Genomic DNA, 12305 nt, shown 5'->3' with positions numbered 1-12305 from the left:
ATATTATATTATATTATATTATATTATATTATATTATATTATATTATTTATATTAATTATATTATATTATCTATATAATATATACTATTATAATATATTATAAAATATAAAATATATATTTTTATTATATAATAAGTAATACATATTTCATGTTCTAGTGGCCTATTATGTTATTTTTCCCAAAATTTGAAGTAATATTTCAAGTCTAAAAGATAACTGTATATAGATGGATTTTTTAAAACAGTATCACACACACATACACACACAACAAATAGAATGACACTTAAAAAAAAAGAGTAAAATGAGGGCAGGGCATAGTATTGTATGCCTTTAATCCCAGGGCTTGGTAAGCAGAGGTAGGAGTGAATTCAAGGCCAGCCTGGTTCTACACAGCAAGTTTCAGATCAGCCAAAGCTACATAGTGAGGCCCTGTATCAAAAGATAAAAACATTAAAGCAAAACAAAACAAAACCCAGAATATAATAATATAATAAGGTGAGATGCAATCTATAAACATCCTAATATTTTCCTCCCACACTCCAGAAAGCAGGAGGCCTCTCCTCAGGAGTGTTCACTTCCCTTTGGAGAACTCCACATTGGAAGCCCTCATTTATAGGGCACAACATTCACTTTCTTTATGCAAAATAACACAGGCTGCTTACTTCCTTGAGAACTGCAAACTGCATGAACAGGTAGGAGGCACAGGGCCAGGCAGCAAGTTGCAGCAAGTCCCTGCAAACGTTGCTACAAGAATAAGCCTAATTCAAACAGCAGCAGCTTTCCAGGCCATTCATCCTGGGCAACTAACAATTCTTATCTCTGTTCTCCTCCACTAATCGCCTCATCTCCTTAAGTATAAAATCAAACTAAATTAAACCACCCCCAGATTTAAATCTTATTTTTCTTAGGCCAGTGTTAATGGCAACCTTCTTATACTCATCCTGCCTAGGCAGTTCTGCACAGCGCACTGAGTGTCACACAGCTTCTTATCCACGCTCCGTGCCAGGGGAAGCCCACCTGGGAAAGTCCAGCACCGTGAGGAAAGGTGGAATAGTTCGCAGCTGTGCACAGAGGAGAGACTATGCAGTCTGGGCAGCTGTGCATTCGCCCATGCTGGAGCTGGCACGATACTTTCCACAAGCACACTGCTAGCCTATCTGCAGCAACAGGTATATGCAAAACCAGCAAGAACAAAAGTGCGAGCATGTCTTCTGAACCCCAGGCTTCAAGTTTCCCACGTGCACAGCCAACAACTCTACTCCCTGACCCCTAAGCTGCAGGAAGGAGAGGGAGAGTTTGGGTCTAAAATATCCCCTTGCCTCGAGGCTGTGTCCTGAACAGGGAGGTGCTGGGGCTGGGGCATGCTGGGGGTGGCAGAGGGAATGACTCTTGCCCTACCAGGTGTCTGGAAGAGCCCTGCCCCTTCTGCTTTTTACCATCTTGCTGAGTACCAGAGTCACGTGGGAGCTTCAGAAAGCCCAGACTCCTGGGCCTCACCACTTGCACACCTTCTGATCCAACCTCCTGTAAGCCACATCCTCCTGAAAGTGCAGTGATGTGGCCCCTGTATGTCCATGGAGTGTGTGAACTCTTGGTCTGTCGCCCGCCTAGCCCATCTCCAGGTTCCTCAGAGGTCTGCCCGTGTTACCGTCCTCCTTTCCCGAACCCGTGTCTTCTACAGCTGTGGGTCTGGCCTTTCTCCATGGCACCTTTGGCTATTCTTTTCATCCACATTTCACTTATACTTTACCCATTCCTGTTGAGATGTTTAATCCTTTGTCACTACTGTCAATTTTGTTAAAAATCAAGTTCTAAATTGCCTATCTGCTTCCTCCACTTTTAATCAAATAGACAAAAAAAGGTATATACTTATTTGTTACCGAGACACACCTCATTTAAAGGAAGGGATGCTTAAATGATTCCCATTTTCACATATATTCTTATTCCCGGCAGAGATTCCCAGAATAGAGAAGCAGACAGATTCTAGTCTCAGCACACGAAAATATGTCCACTGTCCCATGCCCATTTTAAATTCATAGATGGTCAGGAAGATGGCAAAGTCAGTGGAGTTGACCAGTCCCTTTGATTAGAGGTCTGCAGAGGACACCAGGGGAACTCTAGCTCCCATGTGACACTGGCCACCTGTCTGCAATCTCTCCACCCATTTAGGTCATCTCTATACATGGGAGGTCTAAAGTGAGCATGTGGGGTGGACAAGTGACAAACCTGGCATAGCCGCTTCCCAGATCAACCACTAAAGAAGGACAGTGACATTAAGAAAACTGTCACACACACAAAGAAGCATGTCATGATAATATGTGGTTCATGAAGGATAGTGCAGGCACATAGCTTGCCAGAGCCCCAGGCAGGAAGACTTCCTGGGAGAGGTGAATCCCAAAGCGAGAGGAAATGGACAGCCAGAAAGAAGAGAGTGGGAGCTGCCAAGCATTTAACTGCTGGTGCCATGGGTTTGGAGGGATTCGGGAACCAGAACATCTCCTGCTGCTCCCCACAGGAGAGCCAATAGTTAGCATGACACTTGAGATTGTAGGGAGAGAATAATCTCTCCTGTTACAGGAGCTCAGGGAGCCTGGACTGGGTTTATCCACATTCCCAGACGTACTCTGTGAAGATCTGATTTCCAGGCCAACAACACACCTCCCTGTCTTGATGTTATTAAGCACAGACTCATACACATGGCCCTCATCATTCTTTGTATGGACTCCAGACTCACCAGAAAAAAAGCTCCAGCTCAGGTCCTGAAGATGACACAGTTTCCCAGCTCAGGCAACCTGAGCCAACCAGGAATGACACTTTGAGATGATTCTGTAAGTTCCCAATGTCCAGACATGTCTGGGACATTTAGAGCAGACATCTCACCGATAGTCAGCCCAAATGAACATGAGAAGCCGATCTTTTCTGGGTAGAGAAACAACTACCCAGGACACAGAATTTTAGGGTCTCATCCCTACAGCTATTCCACTAAAGAAAGGAATCAACCACCCATGTCAAACTCACAGGGTCATAAGACCCAACTTAGCTCTTTGCTCTTTTTGTCAGATGAGGTCCTTGATCTTCTCAAACCCTGATCACCCCAGTGATCTCCAAGGTATTCCAGAGTTACCATCCCGGTAACATCAGAACCAACTCCTTTGATGCCAAGAGAAACCAGATACAGGCTTCCTGATTGACAGGTTGACTAGACCCCTCCCAGGTGAGCTGAGACAACCGTGTGTATGGCAGAGATCACCCTCGTGAAATAAAATTTTTGTTGTTATAAAATACAAAAAAGTTCTCCATTACTCAAGTCATCACCTCCCTCATGCCCTGCCATGCCCATACGCTTCGTTCTCTCTTGATTCTGTTGCAGGGATCAAGCCTGGACCTCCTCTACTTCTGGAAGATTTCCATTTATACTTGGGTAGAGTATAGTAGTAGTCATAGCCACACAAGGAAATGCTATTTTGACAGTTAGAAAAATCCACATAAATTACATGTAACGATTTAAATCAAAACACATTTATAAAAGCACTCTTAGGAACACTGTAATGTTAAATAATAATTCAAAAATATGTAACATAATACGTTGAGTATAAGTAATGGGTCATTTATCAGAGCAATGTTTAGAATAAAAAATTCACAAACAATTCCTTGGGGATTTCTGCAAGGGAATCCAACTGAGGAAATTTTAGGGTACAAACGTGACCGTGACGTCCCACACTGAGCTACCGTGGGCCCAGTGCCTGGGACTTTATCTGAAGGCAATGTGTGCCATCTTAACAGCCTTCCCCTGTTCCCTAAGCTGTGAGTCCACGGGGCCCCAGCGAAGCTGGCTGAGCTGCCCCTGGGTACCTGCTGAGCAGCAGCTCCTGTCTAGACTGTGGGCCTGGGAGGAGAGTGTGGAGAATGCTGTCTGGAAGAACACATATGGTTAAAACAGGGCAACGTGGTGCTGGGGCAGGGCTGGAAAAAGTCTGGACAAAGCCTGCCACCCTACAATGAGATACACTACAAATGACAGAAATAGAAGGCGTTACTGTGAGGGCACAGCTGGAGAGGGCCAAGCAGGGTAGAGGATCGCTGGGCTTGGAGGGCGAGTGCACTGGACAAAGGAGAGAGGTGTGGGATGCGCAGGCTCCAGGCTTAGCTGGCCCCTGCAGCCAATGACACCAGCTGTTAAGTCAAGGTCCTCTGAGGCTACTGTGCTGGAGGAACAGCACAGCTGTGGGAACAGATACACAATTTAATGGTAGATAAACCTAGTTAGATCTTGTTTTGTTTTTCCTGCACAGAGTAGAAGATGGCAGGATTCCCACACATGAATGCTCACGTGCTGCTGTGTCTCTGAAAATGCAGCCTTCTGGGAGTGCTGTGCCATGGAGTTGCCAGCGGTGTCTGGGCTTCCCCTGCTACTGCAATTTATTTTGTTTTGTTTTTCAGAAAGGTCTCCTGTAGTCCAGGCTAGCCCTCAAATTTACCAAGGGTGTAAATTTGTAGCTAAGGGTGACCTTGAACTTCTGACCCAAGTCCTGAGATTGCAGGCATGTACCACCATGTCTGGTTTATGGTGTGCTGAGGATCCAGTTCAAGGCTTCACACAGGATAGGCAAGCACTCTACCAACAGAGCCACGCCCCCAGCTTCCCATCTAAAGCTTTGTTTAATATTTCAGAGCTCAAAAACTAGATGCATGGTCTACAGATAGGCCAGACCAGTCGCCAGATCCCTTGCCTCATGCAGCTGACGACAGTGTGGGAGAAGCAGCCAACAAATCTGGGGCCTGTAGTTCACAGGGCATGCATGTGAGCCGTCAGTGAGAGCTGGGAGGGTCAGTACAGACAGACAGAGGAAGTCAGACTATAAGGTCTGGACGGTGAGTCTGAGTTAGCTGTGCACAGAGGCCTCCACAGAGAGAGGAGCATCGGAAAAGGTCCTGGGGCAGGAAAACAGGGAGACAGCGTGAGGGGTTACATAAAGCCAAGCGCAGTTGCTTAGAACTCATGCCGATGCAAAGCGAGGTCTGACAGGCGGGCAGAAGGGACGTGGAGGCGGTGAAGATTAGTTCGGTTTCCACTCTTGCTGAAAGCCAAAGGAAAGCCATCGACCACCATCGTACCGTGTAGAGAGAGGAATAGCCACAGCATTGTTTAACCTGCCCCCCCACCTCCAGGACCCTGGTCCTTTCAGGGCAGGCTTACCCACTTGCATGAGTGGGCCTTCTAAGAAAGCTCTCATGTGAGGGAAAAGCAACCTTTTTTTCTCAAAAGTACTGGCATTCTCCAGTTACTATGATGAGGAATGCAGGTGTGTGTTTTGCTTTTGAAGGCCTCAGGACCAACAGAGCTCATTTCCAATGCTCACCCATGCTACCCAAGCGTACGGCCAAGAGAGAGAAGTACTGGTTCAGAACAGCAGAAAGAGGTTGGCTCAAGAGCGCCGAGGACTCACAGGAGTGACACATTCTTCAGATCTGAGATACAGAGAGACCAACATTGCTTCCTTGTAGCGGGACGCCTTCCCGCATGTGCCAGCTGGTAACAGGGCAGACAAGCCTTGTCAGCTACCTGGGTGACCTCGTACGGTTAAGACTCAAAGATGTGTTCTACGCTAATTTGTCTGAGTGATTCCTTCCACTTTCAAGCAGAAATCTGGAAGCCTGTATTGAAACCCTCAGTTGTTTCCAAGCGTTCTTAAGAAGCAGCGAGAGTGTCTTCGTGCTCGCGAGAGAGCGTTCTAGAGACTGATATGTGCACACCACTCAACAGCCCGTGGTTTCCTGTTTCAATTCTCTTAAACGAAACGCATCTCCCTTCCAGGCGTTTCCAGAACATTCTGAGACAAGTATAAAAAGGAAGGCGCCGCATTCTTCTCGGATTCAGTCACCCACGTCTTCAGAAGAGCACTGTCGTAGTGCTGGCTCACTTACCATGCCCCGGACAGCAGCTGAGCCCGTCCTCTCTCCGTCTTCCCCGTCTGCCTCCTGGTCTTCATTGTCAGTCCAGGAGGACACATCCTCCACTGAGCTAGTCAGGTCAGGCAAACTCTTCGAGGTTAAGCTCAGGAGGTCCTCCGTGGAGCTCTCCTAATAGGACACACGAAAGGCCCAGGAATTACTCCCGGGTACCAGCTGCCGATGGGGTCGACCTGATGAGACCAGCCACAAGCTCTACCCGAAGAGCGTGTTGAGTGTATGACCCACACATCACCATCAGTGTCAGGGTGGTGATAACATTTAAAGCCGAAACAGTTTTGTGGTTCCTAACGAATTTGGGTTGGGGCTCCCATGAGCCTCCTCCCTGTCGCTGTTCAGATCAGTGACGTTCTTTCATGGGCAGCTCCATAGGTTAAAGAACAGGTCTCCACCTTGTGCTCCAAGCGTCCCTTTCCTTCCCTGCCAGCCTCGAATTCCACTCGGATCATTTCTAATACTCCTCGTGCTGCCTGCCAACCTCTCCCCGGACCACTCATGACTGTGGCCTGCTCTTACAATCGTGGGCATTCATTTGCACCATCAGGGTGCCATGCAAGTCAAGAGGTGCTGTGACCCCTCCTAGGGCAGATGATGGAGCCTGGAGGCCGAGCACTTGCCTAGCACACATGGGTGGCTTTGACTGGCGGGCAGCACCAGCCTGCCCTTTCTTCTTCAGTGTCTTTGGCTCTTTCTTTCAACCTCTGCAGCATATGCCTAATTTTATTTGTCTTTCTCCCCTGTGTGCCTACTACTTCCTTCTACCATTTCTACTTACTACTGAGTCCTTGGGCCTAATCCAAAGCTCTAATGCTCACAAGGTCCTCTTCCCTTCCCTACTGGCTACCTTATTCACACCTTCTCAGTAAAGAGAGTCTATTTCAGAGTCAAAATGCCAACCTGGGGGCACAATGGCACCTGTTCAATGAAACAGCCCTTGGCAAGCTTTTCAAGATCAAAACCGATACACGGTCTCAGACTCCATTATGTTTAGACTCCATGAGGCACCCTTTGCATCATGGGATGCAGATGAGACGGTCATGAGTCTCCATTGTATACAAGGAGCACCCAGGAGCCTGGCACACTCTCTAGAAAGGCAACCAGACACCAAGTCCAGAGATGGGACCAAGGGCTGAACTGCTGAGCCAGGGAAAGACTGGAGCGTTTTCTCCTCATTTCCTCACCCTGGCCACTTCGAAAGGGAGTGGAACAAACCACAAAGTCTGAACCATCAAACTGCTTGACTACCCACAAAATAAAGGACAGAAGCTGAAACCAACTAACAAGTTGTAATGGACGATATAATTTTTCAGTGATATGGCATTTAAAGTCAGCAATGTCTGTCGTCCGCTCCATGCCATTTTCAACCTTGAGGAACGTGAAGTACATTCACTTTAGGCAAACACTTTACCAACTGAGGTGTACTCCAGGCTTAGCACGATAATTTTACCCAAGCAATTGTGCATTGTTCGTCTCTATCTAATGAAATGAAGTCATTAGACAAGTTGTGAGTCCATTTCTCTACTATGTTGTCTACTCTGTCTGACCACCAACAAGAAAGTTCTTTTTTTCTTCTTTTTTTTTTAAAAGCAAACAAAGGTTCTAATGAATGAGTAGATCACATAGCAACTATGGGACAGAATGTGTCATGGCCTTAAAAAGCAGTGCTGAGATGAACTTCCTGTGGGAAAGGTTCTCACAGCATGCTGCCTAATGAACAAGTACATTAGAAGCATGTGTGACAGCCATGATATCCTCCATGTATGTGATTAGAGACTACATGTGCTCATGTTAGGACCAAGAGAAGGGCAGCCACTTCTGCACCACTCCCTCTGGCCAGCTGCACAGCTTGGGGCTTTCCTGCCTCCTTCAAGCTTTGTGACATCCTCAGAGGCCGTTCTTGAGAAAGTGGGATTTAAGCATGTAATGGCTTGCCCAGAACACACAGCTTTTCTCAGGGTGGAGCTGGCATTTAAGTCCAACTGAGATGGCCTCCAAGACACACTCTGTTTCTTGGCATTGGGCTCACTGAGAAGAGAATATGCATGCTGCGTGCGCGCGCACACACACACACACACACACACACACACACACACACACTTCTGAGCAGAAGGACACAACAGTTAGTGGACGGTACTTAAAGTTTTGTGACGTGCTCCCTAGGTCTAGAATCATAACATTTTTAAAAACATTTTTCTTATTCTTTATAGTCGGAAGTTGGAAACTCTCCCATCCTTCACACCCCAGGGATGACGACAAAACAAAGCCTATGGATAGCCTATTCTGATTGGATAAAGAGAAGGATTGGCTGGATGCCAGGTGACCCCAATGACGGAGGCTCCTCTTCCTCCTGCATGGGTGAGCACCCAGATAGTCAGGGACAAGGTTAGGAAGCAGCAGCAGGCTGAAGAGCTGACAGCCTGAGTGCAAACAGGACACATGGCACAAAAGATATTACCCTCTGAGGTCTGGGCCAGGTGCCCAGGACCTCATGGACTGAGAACTGGTTCCTGAATATTGCTCAGCCCTACAAGGATCCCAGCTCATGCTCCCCAAAGCCAAAGCCTCTGGGAGAAGCATGCTATCTTTTCCTGACACCCTGCTCTGTTATGCTTTATATCTTCTTTACCTTTAAGGCAGCTGGGTGAACAGAAGCAGCAGCCATTTCACAATCCATTGGACTTGGCAGAAAACCTGCTTTTGTCTACTGCCGTGGGGTATCAAGAAAGTTAAATAACCACTGGGATTTAAATGGAAACCTTTGAATAAAAAGAACACACATCTGCCTCAAGGGATTGGTTTAGCATCTAGCAAGACGATTCTAGTATCTGGCAACTATTATACACTCTGCCTTTTTCTTTCTTTCTTCTTCTTCTAAGGTGCAGGGTGAGTGGAGAGCTAAGCAACACTCGGAATATCTTTGGGGTCCTGTGATGTCCCTCATGTGGCAGCAGCATAGCTATGTGCACAGCTAAGATGTGTGTGTCCTTATATAGAGTCTCCTGGCCAGCCAGCAGTGGCCCATTCTTGTCTTCATCTCACATGTGTGTGTGGGTACACGCCATACAGGTCTCTCCTGGCAGAGACCTATACTTTTGAGCTGCTCCCTGGACAAAGGTGGCTGTGCAAATGAAACAGGCATGCTGCAAGCACAGGACCGTGTGCAAGACCCAGGGATGCTTTGCAATTCCTGATCTGCCTGGCAAAGTGAGGAGGTGGTCTCCCCTCCCCGTGAAACTTTCCCCCCTGCGTGGAGTGGTCGGCAGGAGGACAGAGAAACCCCCAGGACTCTGTTCTTCCTTGTCCCTAGCAAGGGATGCAGACAATCCTCTGGATGTGAAAGACCCAAAGTTCCTAGGGCCCACCGAGTCTCTATAGGAAGAAAAGACTACCACACAGAACGGGTTTAGCTCCGTCTTTGGGGCTTATAGCCTTCACCAAAGATGTGCCTTGGCAAACCTAATGTCCTGGTTAGAGGTTTGAGGTAAAAGGTAAAAAGAAAGGCAGATTTTTCAGACAGCTCGAAATGGAATCCTAATATATTTGTTGTATATATAGCTAGTTGTGTTTTGTTACCTGTGAGAGACTTTTCACAGACACCAGAGTCCAAGGATGCTCAAATCCCTCATACATAACGATATAGTATTTTCATGAAAGCTGTACACATCTTTCTGTACACTTTAAATCATTCCCATGTTGCCAAGACAATGTGAATGCTCTGTAAAGTGCTACTGGATTATTTAAGGAGCAACAATGGGAGGTGGAGTCTGTGTTCATTAAAGATGCAAGTGCTATTTTAACTACTGCCCATCTGAGGTTGGTTGAGCCTATGGATGGAGACCCATGGGAGACGCAACTGCACTCCTCAAACTGGCAGTGATCTTGTAATCTAAGAAGGAAAAAAGTATGTGAAAACCTGCACATGCCAACCCCCAAAATAAAAATGGGGAAGATGGAAAGAGAATTAAAAGTTCCGGCAACTGTATCTATGCAGAGCCAAGGTGTGTGTGGCCTCACATAGATGCTCTTGGTCGGCCAGTCAGCAGCAGAAATAGCTGCATGGCTCTATCTTATTTACTCCTGAGTCATAGGGCCTCTTTAAAAGTCTCAGCAGCACAACCAGAAAACACAGCAGGAAGGTGAGCAGTTATTGTCTCCTGTGCTCGTCAGAATTGTGGCACCAGCAGCCTTTCTCCAGGGGTTGAATGCAAGATGCTATGAGCCCATGACATAGTCATCACATTAACATACACGTGAAAGAAACTCTGACCTGGGGTTTCATGATCCCATTAAGACAGTGGAAACCAGGAGGGAGAGGTGGCAGCAGAATGGGCTAGACAGGGGGCTGTGTGCCAAGAGCTTGGTGCCTGGCACTGATGACGGCACCATGACCTCTGCAAGATGGCAGCCACTGTGGATGCTCTTCTTCACTGTCTTATCTGTACAGCTCGGGACGAAGAGAAAACAGAGGTTGTTGGACAAAGGAGGCACGGGGCTTCCTCCAGGTCCAATGTCGTAAGGGGGACTGGACCAGGGTCCCTGGCCTGCCTATGGACAGCCTGGAAACTTTCCTCACTCTGGCCTTAGAAGACATGTTCCTTACTGCTGTGGTTTGGATGTGAAGGGCCCATCCCCCTCACTTTCAGCTATGTTGGAGGCCTGGTCCTTGGTGCAATGCTCAAAGTGGGACTTAAGGAAGTGGCTGGATCTTGGTGAAGGGATGAGTCCGTTAATGGATTCATAATCAGAGCAATGGGAGGTGTGGGAACTGAAGGATGGGGCCTAGCTGGACTAAGTGTGTCACTGGGGTGTGCCTCTGAAGGTCTCTTTATGACACAGTGTCTTTGTTTCCCAACTGCCTCAGGCAGACGGCTTCCCTTTGCCCACCACACTCTTCGTCATGATGTTTCTGCCGGTCATAAGCCCAACAATGGATCCAGCTGATCACAGACTGAAGCCATGAGTCCAAATAACTTTTCTTCCTTAAGTGGCTTATCTCAGGTATTTCTTCATAGTGACAAAAAACAAACAAACAAACAAACAAACAAAAAATCAAAACAAAAAACAAAACACCCCACCAGTCCACCCAGTTTCTTTCTTTCCAACTCTTCATACTTCTGCACCTCCTATTCCTTCCCTTCATCCTATTATTACCTTTCTAACAACCGCTTTTAATAACTTAAATAACTGAGCATACTTCAGTTAAGAGTCTTCACACATGCTTGTCCTGTGGCATTATGGCTACTGCATAGCCCAGGGTAAGCTGAAAGCACACACATATCTGTGTAGCCTGGGAAAGGCTCACGTCCAAATTCCTACTACCATTATAAACACTAAGGACGACAAAAACTACCTACCTTGCTGGCCACCACCAGCTGTACCATCCCAGTGGCCGAGCGCAGAATGGCCACAGCTTCCTCATGGGAGAGCCCGACCAGTAAGTGACCATTGATCACCAGCAGTTCATCTCCTAAGGACAGTCTGCCATCCCTGAGGAAACGAAGATGGGAGGAAAAAGCCCTGGTCAAGACATTCTGGGTAGGAGAAGGATCATCTTCTAGGAGCTAGGCAGTGTCATGGGAAGGGACAGTCATGGAAGAGGAAGCAATGACAAGCAAAGATGGTTTGGGGTGGGACTGCTTTAACATGAGTATCCAGATTCCCAGGAGAGGAGCAGAATATGTCTAGGATTCTTGATGGTCACTTAGTAATATGCTCACTCTTAAGCTAAACATATCTGACATCAGTGTCAATGACACGCCATCTGGATGATTATTGTGATATATCAACTATGACCCTTGGGTTTTAGGAGAGTCAAGTCATTCTTTCCCTAATCTTCCCTGTCACTGGCTCAGGGCTATTGCTGAACTGAGCACAGACAGTGCCAAGACATGCTAGGCCCACCTGCAGCCCTTCCCTGGCCCACTGTCCCTCCATCACACAGAGGCAGGGCTCCTTCTGGGAAACAAGTCAACTAGCTTCTCTCCTTTCATATTTGCCTCCCTCTTTCTGTCTTTCAATAACATCTCTCTTGCTGTCTCCTTCTCTAGGGCATACATGATAATCTTTCTTTATGAGTTTAGGCTTTAATAAGAAACAAGAGGCACAGGGGACTTCCAACAGCCTCTGCCTTCTGTTTTCAGAAGTCCCTAAAGCAGAGAAATGCTAAGGTCCCAACTAGTTATTTAGCATGCTGAAACAGAGGGAATGGGAAAGGCATCTGGGAGGGACATGCTAGAATCTCAAGGAGGTGTATGGATTGGGGGCTGAGCCTATGGGAGGAGGGGACCTTGCAGAGACAATTCAATGGACATGGCTAGTGGGCTTACTTATTCACA

At 47.1% G+C, this 12305-nt stretch overlaps 1 protein-coding gene across 1 annotated transcript in view; it reads right to left on the bottom strand.

Moving 5' to 3' along the window:
- Pdzd2 (PDZ domain containing 2) overlaps positions 1-12305 on the bottom strand; it is a 222072-nt gene that overhangs the window by 70678 nt on the left and 139089 nt on the right. The window contains exons 4-5 of the mRNA XM_055601102.1: positions 11325-11457; positions 5926-6081 (exon numbers count right to left, since the gene is read on the bottom strand). Coding sequence (XP_055457077.1) covers positions 5926-6081; positions 11325-11457 — 289 coding nt within the window. The remainder of the gene's footprint in view (positions 1-5925; positions 6082-11324; positions 11458-12305) is intronic.

The sequence above is a fragment of the Psammomys obesus genome, unplaced genomic scaffold (genome assembly GCF_907164565.1).
Source record: "Psammomys obesus unplaced genomic scaffold, mPsaObe1.curated_primary_1811, whole genome shotgun sequence".
NCBI lineage: Eukaryota > Metazoa > Chordata > Mammalia > Rodentia > Muridae > Psammomys > Psammomys obesus.
The sequence above is the reverse complement of the archived record's forward strand: the minus strand, read 5'-3'. Positions and strand labels throughout refer to the sequence as shown.